General features: G+C 40.4%; 1 protein-coding gene across 1 annotated transcript in view; it reads right to left on the bottom strand.

Annotated features, from left to right (window-relative positions):
- Positions 1–265: 265 nt before the first annotated feature.
- Positions 266–14,892, bottom strand: part of PPA2 (inorganic pyrophosphatase 2) — a 40,665-nt gene continuing 26,038 nt past the window's right edge. The window contains exons 8-12 of the mRNA XM_082482224.1: positions 12,279–12,406; positions 10,359–10,444; positions 8,736–8,805; positions 1,473–1,512; positions 266–439 (exon numbers count right to left, since the gene is read on the bottom strand). Coding sequence (XP_082338350.1) covers positions 411–439; positions 1,473–1,512; positions 8,736–8,805; positions 10,359–10,444; positions 12,279–12,406 — 353 coding nt within the window. The 3' untranslated portion in view covers positions 266–410. The remainder of the gene's footprint in view (positions 440–1,472; positions 1,513–8,735; positions 8,806–10,358; positions 10,445–12,278; positions 12,407–14,892) is intronic.

Here is a 14,892-nt window from a genome sequence, read left to right as displayed (position 1 = left end):
TACTTGAAAAGGATTAGAGTCAGGATAGCCAAACAAGCCCTAAATTACAAACTAACAGTCTTCTGTGCATCTCATGGCTGGATTATTCCAAAATCTGGAGAAGAATGTTGAAGACACCTTATTTCCCATCTCATTTGATACTACACCTCATAAATGGGTAAGAGCAATTCTGGAGTTCTGACATTCAGAAACAAACAAGCAAGCCAGTCCTCTTCCCTTTGCTCCACCCTGCACAAGGACAGACATAGAAAGGAAACATTCACTTTATAATGGCAGACTTTATTTACACGAGAGAAGGTTTACACAAGTTGAAAAGTTGTTTCAACAGGAACCCAACAATTAGTGCTTTTGCCTGTCTTCAAAACGGGATGACTAAGATTCGATGATGCAGCTTCAGAACATTTTGACAATCACTTGGGAAAAAAGTGCCAGGAATCAACTAAAACAAAAAAAATAGACATCAAGAGTGACATTAGTTCCATACAACTAGCCAGACACAAACACTTGGAAAAGTAACATTCTGCCCTTTCAGCTATCTCCCCTCCCTTAACAATGCTGGATAAGCTCTATCCCCAGCCTACGTAAAGCACTGCCTCAAAATAGTATCTGTTCACTTTAACAGTTTGGCTGAAACAATCCTGCAACAAGTTACAAGACTGACGTGACCATCCCTGGAAAACATCAAAGATCAGGCAGATTATGTTCAGTTGTCTGTCGGAGGTCTGAGATGTAATAGTTCAGTAAATAAATGCTATTTATTGGCATGCCATATAAGGGCAAATGGAATGCAACTTGCTTTCCCATGACATGGACTACACAGATGTTACTTTGCAAACAATCTGGAACTCAACTCATGACTAAGTTTCTCTTAGTGTTTCTGTAACTCCCTGCATCTCAAAATGCACGTATGTCTTCTCTACAGTTCCTGCCAGTAGAAAAATATCTTTTTTTTAAACTAGTTAACAAAAACGAAAATGTAGGATGCATTCTTATTTCTTGATGAAAAACACATGCTCTGTTAACATGAAAAAAGTCATAACAGTGAAAGAGAGAATTTTGTCTTCAGAACTTAGTTGAAAATTAAGTATGTTTATGTCACTTTTAGGAAAAGGGGCTATTTGATTAGTTAGCTACTGTGAGGAATGACAAAAACTAAGGCAAAGCAACCTTTCTCTTTTGAAAAGGGTAAATATCATGCATTTGCCTTCCATGACCAGTGACAGAAAAATTTAGTCTTCTCCTCTCTTTATGTGGACTACACTTTTCACTCACAGTCAAAAATAATCTCCCACAACCATGCATCAATTTCTGCATATATTCTATTTAAAGGGGACAGGCATTACAATCTGACAGAAGATAACTGTTATCATTCTCATGTGCACAAAACCACCTTTTTTCAACACTACAGTTTTAATGTCAATTTTTAAAGCAAATGATTAAAGAAATCTCAAGGCAAATGGGGAAAAACATACCTTCTGGGGAAACAGGATCTCCATTCAAAGGCACTGGTGCCTAAAAAAAAAAAACCAAAAACAAACAAAAAGCACATCAAACCAACTATCAGTGTTTAGTTAAAGTTTCACAGGTAGCACCCAAACTCAAAGCTATTTTACTACTGAAGTCAAGAGATATTAGTAAAACCAGAACTTTCTGTTGCCCCCACAGGACAATGCTTTACCTTACAGACTCTCCTCTTTTTTTTTTTCCTTCCCCCTCCACCATAACTACTGTACCGATTTCTTGTTTGCTCATAAATGACAAAACAAACACACTAATAATGAGTGATAGCTTAACATCTTAACTAATGTAAAGGGGATTTTCCTACTGCATTGTCTTTGAGGATAACCAGATTTGCTGTTTACATACTTAAGAGTAAAAAATGCCTTTTCAGTTGCATTATTATACATCTTTCAGTATAAAGGTACACATATGAATGAATATATATACACACACAATTTACATTACATATACGCAAACATATAAAAAAATATTAAAAAGATGTGTAATTAAATTCTTTTACAGCCACGTTTTGACAGAGTAGGATTCAGTCCTATGGAAAGTGACAAACCATTTGAAGATGTAGGTCTGTAAGTCCAGGTCCATTTCAAAGCTGGATACACCACTACTCAATCGCAGTACTACACAGCACGTCTTGTCTTATTATTTAAAGGACAAAATTAAAGCCAGTTTTAACACCAGCTGGAAGCAACCTGCCTCACAACAAGGATGATAGTTACCTGCTGTCCTGGTTTGAGGTAAAACCTGCATAGCAGCAACTCTCCACTGCTCTTCTCTCAGCTCCTCACAGACAAGTTTTCGACAGACGTAACTGATGGGAAAGAAGCAGAGAGCATCTCTGCTTCTAGGAATCCTACCACACTCACTCACGCGCACAAATCAACTGCAACAAACATGTGGATGTTGGCCTTTGCCAAGACACAAGCCACCCTAACTACGCTTATGAAGCGGATAACTGCGGGAACAATCACTTAGATGAACCACGCAAAAAAGAAACAACCTCAAAGGCAGGACTTACAGCTGTTTGAAGCTTCAGGAGAACAAAGCTGCATAGTGACCACCCATGTCTTCCACACCAACAGGTGGAACTTGTTGCCACTATTTAACAGCACGTGCAGACATTAATGAAAACTTTGCAGTACCCTGCAGGCAGGCAAATTGACCCAGAAGCCACACAGCCGGGCTTAGCACAGTGCAGCACTCAGGAGCAGAGTGAGCTACATTGGTGTGACATTCCCTCGCAAGCCTGCTGCCTCCAAGCAGGCACAGAGCTCCATCCACTGAAGAGCGGGTTAAAGCCTGTGGGGAGGGATGGGAAAAACAGTATTCTTTTCCCCACTTTACCCAGCATAATTACCTGCACGGGGCATTTACGTGACTGGTCTGAAAGGATGCGACAAACATAATCCAGGTCTTAGAATCATAGAATAGTTTGGGGTGGAAGGGACCTTTAAAGGCCATCTAGTCCAAACCCCCTGCAATGAACAGGGACATCTTCAACTAGATCAGGCTGCTCAGAGCCCCATCCAACCTGGCCTGGAACATTTCCAGGGATGGGGCATCTACCACCTCTCTGGGCAACTTCTGCCAGTGTTTCACCACCCTCATTGTAAAAAATTCCTTCCTTAGATCTAGTCTAAATCTACCCTCTTTCAGTTTAAGGCCATTACCCCTTGTCCTATTCAGTACAGGCCCTAAGAAGTTTTTCCCCATCTTTCTTATAGGTCCCCTTTAAGTATTGAAAGGCTGCAATAAAGTCTCCCCAGAGCCTGCTCTTCTACAGGCTGAACAACCCCAACTCTCTTAGTCTGTTCTCATAGGAGAGGTGCACCAGCCCTCTGATCATTTGTGTGGCCCCTCCTCTGGAGTCGTCCCAACAGGTCCATGTCTTTCCTGTGCTGAGGGCTCCAGAGCTGGATGCAGTACTCCAGGTGGGGTCTCACCAGAGCAGAGTAGAGGGAATCACCTCCCTGAACCTGCTGGCCACACTTCTTTTGACGCAGCCCAGGATACAGCTGGCTTTCCAGTCTGCGAGCGCACATTGATGGCTCACGTCCAGCTTTTCATCTACCAGTACCCCCAAGTCCTTCTCAGCAGGGCTGCTCTCAATCCCTTTGTCCCCCAGCCTATACTGATGCTGGAGGTTGCCCCGACCCACATGCAGGACCCTGCACTTGGCCTTGCTGAACCTCATGAGGTTCACACAGGCTTCACTTCTCAAGCCTGTCCAGGTCCCTCTGGATGGCATCCTGTCCCTTGGGTGCATCAACCCCACCACTCAGTTTGGTGTCCTCTGCAAACCTGCTGAGGGTGCACTCAACCCCACTGTCTATGTCATTGATGAAGACATTAAACAGTACTGGTCCCAATACAGACCCCTGAGGGACACCACTTGACACTGATCTCCACCTGAACGTTGAGCTGTTGACCATTACCCTCTGGATGTGACCATCCAATCAATTCCTCATCCACCAAACAGTCCACCCATCAAATCCGTATCTCTCCTATTTAAAGAGAAGGATGTTGTGGGGGACCATGTCCAAGGCCTTGCAGAAGTCCAAATAAATGACATCCATAGCTCTTCCCTTGTCCACTGATGTAGTCACTCTGTCATAGGAGGCCACTAGACTGGTCAGGTAGGACTTGCCCTTGATGAAGCCATGCTGGCTGCCTCGAATTACCTCCCTGTCCTCCATGTACCCTAGCATAGCTTCTAGGAGGATTTGTTCCATGACCTTCCCAGGCACAGAGGTGGGGCTGACTGGTCGAAAGTTCCCAGGGTCCTCCTTTCTACCCTTTTTGAAAATGGGTGCAATGTTTTCCTTCTTCTAGTCACCGGGACTTTACCTGACCACCATGACTTTTCAAGTAGCATGGAGAGTGGCTTGGCAATTACATCAGCCAATTCCCTCAGGTCTCTGGGATGCACCTCATCAGGGGCCACAGACTTCAGTGTGTCCAAGCTCCTCAGGTGGTCATGAACCTGATCTTTTACAGTGGGAGGGCCTTTGCTCTCCCATTCCTTCCTTTGCTGTCCATCCACTCAAGAGATGTGGGAAGAGAAATTACCAGTGAAGACTGAGGCAAAAAAGTTGTTGAGTACCTCAACCTTCTCCTTGTCTGTTGTTACCAGTTTGCCAGTTGTGTTCGTTGGGGGGGTACACTTTCTTTGACCTTCCTTTTCTGGCTGGCATACCTATAGAAGCCCTTCTAAATATTCTTTGCGTCCCTTGCCAGGTTCAGCTCCAGCTGTGCCTTGGCCTTCCTGACCCCATCCATATACTCTTCCCAGGATACCTGTCCCTATTTCCACTGCCTGCGCATTTCCTTCTCGACCTTTAGTTTCACCAGCAAGTCTTGACTCATCCATGACAGTCTCTTGCTGTGCTTTCCTGATTTCTTACCTGTGGGGACTGAGAGCTCTTGCACTCTACGGAAAGCATCTTCCTGGCCTGAACATGAGAGCACCCTCTCTCTCTTTCCAGTAAAACCAAAGCTTCATCTCATAAGGCAGGGAGAACCAGTGGTTACCATGTATAAGCAGATGTCTGCCACTTCTGGGATAATTGCTCAGAAAGTCTCAGCACCTTCCTACCAGGAACAGATCAAAAACTCATCCCACTAAACCAGGAATCTCTTCACTACACGATCCTTTCATTTGGAACACTGTTTAAAAAACGAAATAAATAAATAAATAAAATAATAAAAAACCCAAACAAATAATAAAAAAAAAGACAACCCAAACTGATAATAAAAAAAAAGACAACCCACCCCAAAAAAAACCAAACACCACCAAAAAAAAACACCACAAAAAACCCACCAGAGCAAAAACCCCATCAATCTTTTGTTTCACAACTGGCCACAGAACAGAAAATTTTGCTTCTACTAAGTCCCAAATGGAAATGTTCTCACAGAAAACATTTAGGGATAAAGGCAGTTAACAGACTTCCATGCTTAGACCTGAATTATCTGAAACGCATTAGTAAGTATACAGATTCATATTTTGTTGGAGATTTTTTCAATTATTAGGAAAAGACACATATTTTCCCCTGTAAGACATCGTTCTGCATTTTATCAAAAGAGACCGCATCTAGCAAAGCTTTCCTAGCTCACTTTCCAGTACTATATGGGAAGAATTATGTGATAAGTCTGAGAAACACTGCTCTACTAACTAAATATAGATTGTCTTGGAGACTTTCCAACTTGCAAAGTCCTCAGCAGCTTCTTCACAGAGCAAGTGAGCAAGTAGTTCTCAGGATTAATGTTAAACAAAGGTTTGGCTGTCCTGGTCAGTTTTACAGATGGCAATACTTAAAAGCCTGAAATAAACAGTACATCTTAGCATGAACACATTCAGCTACAAAGTTGTATTCCTCCTGGGTTTGGTTTTCAACATATACTAGCACTAGAGCTGAGAAAGAGATGAAACAATTTTCAGAGTCTAGAGAACCTTAGAAGTTTTCACCACCTAGTGTTAAAACTCAACTGAGTTTGTAGCTGCAGGAGGCTGGTGTAATTTTGGCTGGTTCAAATGTTCAGTATGTGTCCCCATATGCACAGATTATCTTCTATCACTTTGGGATTGACTGGACACGGCAACTTCACCAGCTGTAGAATCACTCCTAGTTTGCCACCAATACAGATGACAGTACACACGCCCACTGTCTGGAAACTAACTCAGTGGAGTGGAAATTCCCCAACACAGACAAGCCATTCTAGTCCCACATCTGTAAAATAATGAAAGGTCAAATAATAGCACAATAAATCCTTCTGAAATCAACATGGTTATATTGGGAACTATCCAATCAAAATCTATATAAAATTCTGATTAGTGCAAAATTTGGTAAGGATTTGTTTGTTCTCCATTTGGTTCTTATCGTTCTCTTGCTCACCATAAAAATTGGTTCATAACAATACTGAGTGTTACCTTTTGGGTTTTGTTTTTTGTTTGTTTGGGGGTTGTTTGTTTTGTTTTGTTTTCTTCTTGAGAACTCAATATACCTGATTTAAGGCAATTAGCACCCACTCAAAAACTCAGTAACTGAAGTCTGACCCAAGAAACAGAATTGTAGGGAACCAGCTCTCATTCCACAAGTAGCTCAGAAATTTTGTGGTAGCTGAAATATGTTTCTTGCTGTACTTGCATACAAAATCTCTACCTCAGCTTTCATTCTTCTGTTTTTATCCAGAAGTTAACAGATGGACATAAATGAGAAGAAAAAGTGTCTGCTCTTAGTTAAAAAAAACAAAAAAAACACAAACAAAAAAATCCCACAAAGACATACTCAGGCAGCTTTCATTTAAGATTACCACAGCCATTAAAATTCTGCAGCCAACACTCACGTATTTTCACTTCAGTTTGAAAGAGATGAATGCCTGACAACCAAAGTGGGCAGTGTAGCGTACCAGACAAAAAGATACCTGCTTAAATGTGCAAGTCAACTTCCCTGCTTATATTTAGAGTTTCAAGAGCATTCTACTTTTTTCAGTTATTGAAGACTAGAAATTGCATGCCGTATGAACAGTATTTAAGAGTATTACATCTTTTCCCTATCTGAAAAGTACCAAAGACAGTAGCCTACAAAGACGCAATTAAAATACTTAGACTGAAGTGAAAGAGAATGATGGAAAGGAGTGTGTGATGACAACTTCAGAAAATAGTATCACTTAGAGAAAATAACGTGAGACGCAAAAAACCCAGAAAATGATAATATTTGATAAGGTGGCAAGTGCTCATAATAAAAGACATTAAATTTTTATACAAGGTGCCTATTCTATGAACTGCTTTTCCTAACCTCCCCCTCAAAAAACAAGAAAAAATTTGATTTGTTATTAAGAGACAAAATAACAGATACTGCTGATTGAAACAGACAATTATTTACTCAACATACTTAAATGTACAAACAGCAGAGAATGCAAACCAAAAATATTCCTTTGCAGGTTTGTCACCACCCAAATTCATTTTAACTCGAAATTTTAGTTGCATTTAAACACTCACTAAAAGTTATTGTACATTTGAAAGTATAGAGGAGGTCAAGATTTGCTTATACCTCTGACTGACATGCCTAGAAACATATTTTAATTCCAAAATAAGTTTTTCTTTCATGTAAAACTTACAGTCCCATTAATCAACATTCACAAGTGCAACCACAAAGGTACTCTCAAAGAAGTACTGAAAGCAAGAGACCTGAATAGAAAAACCAGTTAGGTTTGACACTTCTGTAGGACTTGAACTGATTCTTCTTTGCAACAGTCTTACTTATTTGTGACAAAACACCACCCAGGACAACACATTCTTAGGAGAAACGCTATTGGAATGTTAACTGCACAGACAGTGGATGGCATCTCCTTTGACACCTGAGCTTGCACAACTACTTTGACTACTGGGGCAAAACACTGGCTGCCCAGGCAGTCATACACATGTGTGTAATACCTACCACATTCATGTGGTCATGAGCACAGGCTCAATCATGGCATATGTTTAAAAAAAAAAAGAAAAAAGTAATACTTGGAGATACTTTTCTCCATGTAAGTTCTGGTAACTTTGCTTAATTTCTGGCATCCAAACTAGCATATTTTAAAATGGAAGAAACTCTCCTCCACCAGCATTTGCACATGAAAGCATCAGACCTGCAGGACATTTTTCTCACTGAACAGGAAACCTGCATGTTTTAATTTTATGTTAATTTTCAGAATATGACAGGCATTCTTTAAGAAACATTCAAAAAAGCATCCCCCTCTCTCACAGCAATGCCTTTAATTATGCAAGTAGACAAACAAAGGATCTCTTTAGTGATTAGGGACTACAGTCAGCTAGTCAATGAGTTCTAACACTGGGTGGTAACTCATGGCAACAGGGGAGACAGAGAAGACAGCAGGCTAGATACAAATAGCAGTCCATCTTGCTATTCAGGATCAGAAGAAACAGCACTGCAGAGGGAGGGGAAAAAAAAAAAAACAAACACAACAACAACAAAAAAACCCCCACCAGAACAGTAATGAAACTGCCAGAAAGCACAATTGGAACACTGCAATGAAAGGTTTATATTATAATGCTTACATTTCCCCCACAACCTTTGTGCTCTTCCTTTTATTTATGCCATAAATTTTTGTTTAAGGACCATTTCAGTTTAGCTATTTTATTTCAGCTTTGGAGCTCTGAATCTTTCCTATTAATCACTTTTTAAAAAAGAGTGGAAAAAAAGTATTATCCTTACCGACTGCACAATCGATCGGGCAACCTCCTCACTGCAACAAAATGGGCTGCCATTCACCAGAACATTTGTACTGAAAAATAAAATTAAAAACGTATTTTATCAATCAGTGGAAAAAGAGACACACACAATGAAGTACCTATTGAAAAAAAACACTTTCACATACAGAGCTCAGAAATCTGTACCTGCAAGAAACAAGTAAGTCAAAAACACAAAGTAACTAGTAATATTGGAAGGGAATGGGGGTGTGGAAGGGTGTTCTTTCTTTCATTGGGTTTGAGTGGTTTTTTTTTTAGGCTATACATTCTATATTAATGCAAGCAGTGCTCACACTCAGTGCTTCTGGCAGCTAACTTGGGTACAGTTCAGAGGACCACAGTTAAGAAAGTAAATCCTCCCAAAAAGTCAGCAGAGAGAAACTGGCACTTCCTGAGGGAGTTGAAGAACACCTAGAGGGCTAACACAGATGGTGTGAATATCCCCCCCCTACGCCCCCCCAAATCTCTTGTGCCTTGAAGGTTGGCCAGATTCTGTGGCAGGCCACCTTTGGTTTGAAGCAACCTGCCTGCAGTATCTAACAAGGAGGAGGAAAAAACAGGTCAAAATTCTGCTCCAACATAAAGCAGCAGATACCTGTACTACTTCCAGAGAGCAGACAAACTCTGGGACCAAATACTTCGCAGAAGTGTTTCCGTATGAATATATATCCTTTCACACCAAAGTGAGTTTGGTCATGAATTTTTAAGGTCCCACACAGTAAACAGCAAGAAGTTCAATTCCTCAAAGCAAGACTGCAATTTTAATTATTTTTTAATTTCTTCAATATGAAGCTAAAAGTGCTTCTGAAATAATCAAGACCAAAATTTGAATATTATAGTACAGTGTTCTTGCCATGCTGAAGGAGAACCTGTCCAATTGCTAAGGTGTTCAATCAACTTCAAGAAAGAGAGAGAAAGTCACATTTTCCCAATAAAGCAGAAGACAACAGTGAGTACCTGAGTACAGCTTCCCCCCCAGCCTTTGCCCCCTGGTTTAGCTAATGGCAATCTACAGCCCTTGGAAAGCACCAGGCAAAGATACCTGCCTGCTCTTCAGGGCCTCTGGTGACAGAACTGCCAATGCAAACCTGTCCGGATAGCTTAATAAAGCCAATTTTAATTTAGATCAGGCCAAAGACTAGTAAAGAATTTACCAGCCTACTGAGAGAATTTGATTCTCTCATTCCAGAGAACAACTAAAAAGTATGGAATCCTAAGCTGCAAAAGAATTTTGCATCACAGCAATGCAGCACGGAAGGACAGAATAAACAGCGATAAGAGGATTTGCATGGAATACTGAGATTCTCCCAAAATGAACCCGAACAAACTCTCTGGGGCCACTTCTCATAAGCTGTGGCAATCTATGTCACTTTTCTATAATCAATATATTTTCTGAACCACTTACCCATAAATCATTGTCGTACAAGGTGCAATTAGTCAATCATAATCTATTATCAATTATCAATCAAAACCATGAGTATTCCTGTCATCAGTTAAAAAAATAAGCAGTTCATGCACAGCTGCCACATTTTGAATACCACCAGTACTACCACAATACAAAGAGAAAAAGACGTGACTGGATACTTACCACTTAATAGTACCTCCATCAGCTTTTTTATGAAGCAAAGCTTTCCAGTATTCATGGGTGGATTTAATAATTTCAACAGCAAAATCCTAGTTTACATCAAGGAAAAGTTTTATGATTTAAAATGTTATTAAACAGAAAAAAGCCACAGAACTAGTTTGTTAAAACATACTGTTTCATGTGTTGTTTTTTTTTTTTAAGGGGCCTCCTCTGAGGCCTCATTAAATTTCTGGAAAACATAACACCCTTTTTTATGAAAAGAAACAAACTTCATTATCTGTCAAATACACTGGTAACATATTCAGGACCTTCCCTCAGTCTACAGCCAGAAAACATGACGGCTGCACAAAAAAAAATTAAAAAAAAAAATCAGCACTAGATGCTAAGCAGACACCTACAGCTGTAGAAACTGTACCAGGTCCTAAATGGGACAAAGTGTATGAGCTGACTCCTCTGTTATGTGTGCACATCAGGGTCAGAGTTAAGGTTTCCCCTCTAGTGGCAAAATTTGCATTTACTTCATTAATTGCCCAATCATATGCTTAAGCATTTGCAACAACGTAACATGTCAGCTGCTTAACAGTTTTTGATTGTTTAAAACAAAAGTAATATTGGGGGCGGGGGGCGGATGAAAAAGCTTCAAAAAAAATAAAGTAAAATAAGCCCTCACTGTCCAGATGACGATATCTAGACTGGCTTGCAAAAAGCTGCCAACAGAACATTCACGTTTCCTAACAAGGAGTGACTTGGCAAAATGCCACTGGAACATTGTGAACTTCACCAGAGCTGCTGGAGCACAGCCACAGCCGCCTCGCCACATCCTGGGTCTCCAGAAATGCTTGAGAATTATTCAAGTGCTGCAAACCCAGCTATCTTGGGGCCTTTAGTGCCTTAAGCCTGAAGTCCAATGGCCTGACAGGTATATACCGTTAAACTGTCGCTACAGAGCAACACCCTGCTTTATAGAGCAGGAGAATCTCTAAGAGCAGCTCCTGGGAGAAGAGGGGGGAGATCAGGTTATCAAGCCTTATAACTCCACGTTTGATTGATTTAAAAGGCAGTTTTAGTGCAGAAGGGAGTCAGGGCATCTCTTTAACCAGACAAAACATGTAAAGTTGCCTGTGCTGGTTACAAGGCATTTTATAACTTTGATAGCACACTGCAAGGCTGAACTAGTTGACACATGGACATCATTCAATAGGAACCTGTGATTCTTTGCCAAAAATAGTCTACAGAGAGTGTGTGATACACGATTTGCAAAGCACGTTTACTCAAATCACACCAAATTTCCTCTGGAAAAATCCAGGTATTTTCTTCAACAAGGTCTATTCCCAGGTCCACTCTCCTTTCAAACACTGGCCATTTTTACTGTAGATAGTTTAAAAAAACATTCTTTTTTTCTAAAAAAAGGGGAAAATATTTTTTCGGCCTTCAAGCCAAAACCACCTCAAATGTTTTTACATAAAATTACCAAGAAAAAGTATACCTTGAGCAAATACTGAAGATGAAAAAATCTGCAACCTATTGTCTGCCTTAAACTGCAGAGCCTTAAAAAAAAGTCAGGAAAATTTATCAATCAGAACTGAAAAAATACCTGAAAAGGCAATCTGTTCATTCTTGACAGGGAGAATAAAAATGCTGTGAAAAAAAAAAAAATCTACAAACATACAGATGCATGTGTAAGTCTCGTCAAGATTAGGACTGAATGTTTTTTTGCAACTTCCTTTTATAACCAATGCATTTTCCCCTGAATAGAATGGAAGACAGAAAACATTATTTCTAGCATAATAAATTATATTCAAAGATCCCTTTCATAAAAATTCTTTTTGTTAAACCTCCTCCTTTGCAATTTCAAAAATTCTAGGATGTATTAAAGAGGTCACATGACAGAAAGATGCATCTTTAATTTTGGATTATCTTCACCTTGTCTTTAAATTCTCCATTAAAAGCAAACTGATTTTCTGGTTTTCCATCAGGAACTTTATATAATCGGAACCAGTCAACCGTAGCCTCAAGGTAACCTGGTTTGTGCTTCTTGACATCATCAATATCTGCAGGGTTAAAAAAAAAAAAAAAAAAAAGGTCATTTTGACAGTTTTCCTAACATTCATTTTTTAAAGTCACATATAGATCTGCAGGCAATTTGATTTCACTGAGCACTTCCAAAGTCATTGGGGAACTTCACTTTATTACATTAGCTGCTCATAGTTGATATCTTATGATTTCACACGCACACTGAACAGGTAAACCAGTTGCCTCCTGCCCTTCATTAATTAAGACCCAAAGGGACAATGAATAAAAGGACCATACTTGTGACAGGAGAGGAAGAAAATTCCATATTTATAGGCTTTCATCTCAGTAGGTACCTCTTACAATACTTAGATTATTCAGTGAGTTAATTTTTTTCCCCAGCAACTGCATGGACTACAGGCATTTTTTGATAATGAAAGAATAGCTAGTAAAAACAATTTCAACACATGGATTTTTAAACCAGCACCTCAAAACAAAATACAGGCTTGGCTCCTCAAAGTTATATTAAAGGCATCCCTCTCTCACATTACTTCCAAATTCAACCCATTAGATACAAGACAGATACATGCCAGGAGCACTAAACACTAACTCTGCTGATAACTCTGTGATATCTGCATACTTGCAGCGATAAGCCAATTCTACCTTTACCTCTGTAATCCTACCGTGCAAAAACGGAACAGGACACAAAGAGGAACACATGCCATTTGCAGGACGCCCCTGGGATGCATAGGTGAACGTTGCCCAGTGGGCACAGGGAGTTTAAACAGTCACACAGTAATTCTGCTCGAGGGCTATACTGCTATAGTAGAGGCAGTTCATGATCTTAAACGTTTACTTCTGCTGCGCACATCAAATTTTACCAGGTTGTCCTGTGAGACTACCACTGCTCCTGTCACTTGCAATGAGGTGGTCCTACCAGCCCCCTGGCAAATTAACTCTCTGGCAACATGTTTACATGGAAAAAGCCTTCAATACAATTTTAATTAATGTTGCTACAATAAAGGATTTTGTCCTTTCTGGAAGCCAAGTACCTTTTGTAGCTGGTGTAATCATTCTCTTTCCATCTATTTCCTTCCTACAGTCACTTCTGATGGAAATGGGAGCTGACTTTTCATTGCTGTGCAGTGCATGCAGACTTCCAGCTATTTCATAACCTCACTCTGCCCAGGCCACCTTCCATGGCATTATTCTCCTTCTCCAGTGTTTTGCAAGTCACTTGCTCACTTCTCCCTTTCTGATTCCCTGACACCTCACCCTCTCTTGCTCCCTCTCCATACTGCTTGGCTACTTCATTCTCTTCTCCCATAGTTATACCTCACTCACTGACATCTCCTGGCTGGCAGTGATTCCTGATGGATACTCTTCTGTCTATCCAGTCCCATAAAACCGATTTTCAGAGTTGCTTAGTCCACGGGATTGACACCTAGTCACGTGCTTTCTATCTTTAAGTGCCTAAATGTCTTTTTAAAACCTAGTCTGTGAACATGAGCAAAGACATTCAAGTATTTCAAAAAAGAACAGTAAGAGAAGGGAAAAAAGCCTTGTGCTACAGACCATTCAATTCTCTGTAGACCACCAAGAGAGATTATGCGGACTGAACTGTGAGACCAAACCTATATGAGAAGGTATGCTGAGCATTCATAGGTATCTGGTAGATGCCACTTCCAAATTCCACTGGATCACACACTACTCAAAGAATAAAACATAAAACTTTGAAGAATCCTATGTAAATTTTTGCTTCTGCATGCATTTAATAGGGCTACGTGTTTATGGACTCTGAGTAAAACACATTTTGAACTTGGCTGCTGGCCATCCGCCTGTAGAAGATTAGGAGTTTCATTGGCAGAAGCCCAGAAAAAAGCAAGGGCACATAAGGCTGTGCTACAGGCAGGTCTTCTAGCTGCAATACATGTTTAAGAGTACAAGAAGCCCTTCACTGCGGTGGGTGGGTGACACCAACCAAGAAGGAATGATTTAGAAAAGGGTGAGGTTTGGTTGGAGGCAGGATGTTTCATTTGGGCACTAATAAAACTGCAGCTCCAATTCAAATGGGTTTCAGGGCTCCAGTGTATCATCCTGTTCTCTCCAAGCAAGGGCACATCCCTCATCCCATCTTGAGTCCTTGTCATCTCCTCCTCTTGTGAGGTTTGAACTCACAATTTCTAGTACTTGTTGAAGAGACAGTATCTCCTCAAGTCTGTAAAGCAAACTAGGCTGCTGCAGCAATTTCCATGGCTCCTAACAGTGGATGAACTCCAGGTCTCCATCTCCAAACACTACTTAAATTCAAGGATACTTTCTCAGACTGCTGCTCCTTTTTTTCTCGTTGCTGTTTCAGCAAACTTCTCTCCTAATGCTGCTTCTCCATTCCTCCTACTTGGTTATTTGCCTCATATTACCATAAAAACTCTCCATCAAAAGTGCTTTATTGTCTACTAACCAATACTTGGGCCTTTCCCCATCTGCTGTTCTTTATTTATAGGCTTTGTTTATATTTCTTTAAAGG

This window comes from Vanellus vanellus (assembly GCF_965231255.1).
Source record: "Vanellus vanellus genome assembly, chromosome: 4".
Classification (NCBI taxonomy): domain Eukaryota; kingdom Metazoa; phylum Chordata; class Aves; order Charadriiformes; family Charadriidae; genus Vanellus; species Vanellus vanellus.
The sequence above is the reverse complement of the archived record's forward strand: the minus strand, read 5'-3'. Positions and strand labels throughout refer to the sequence as shown.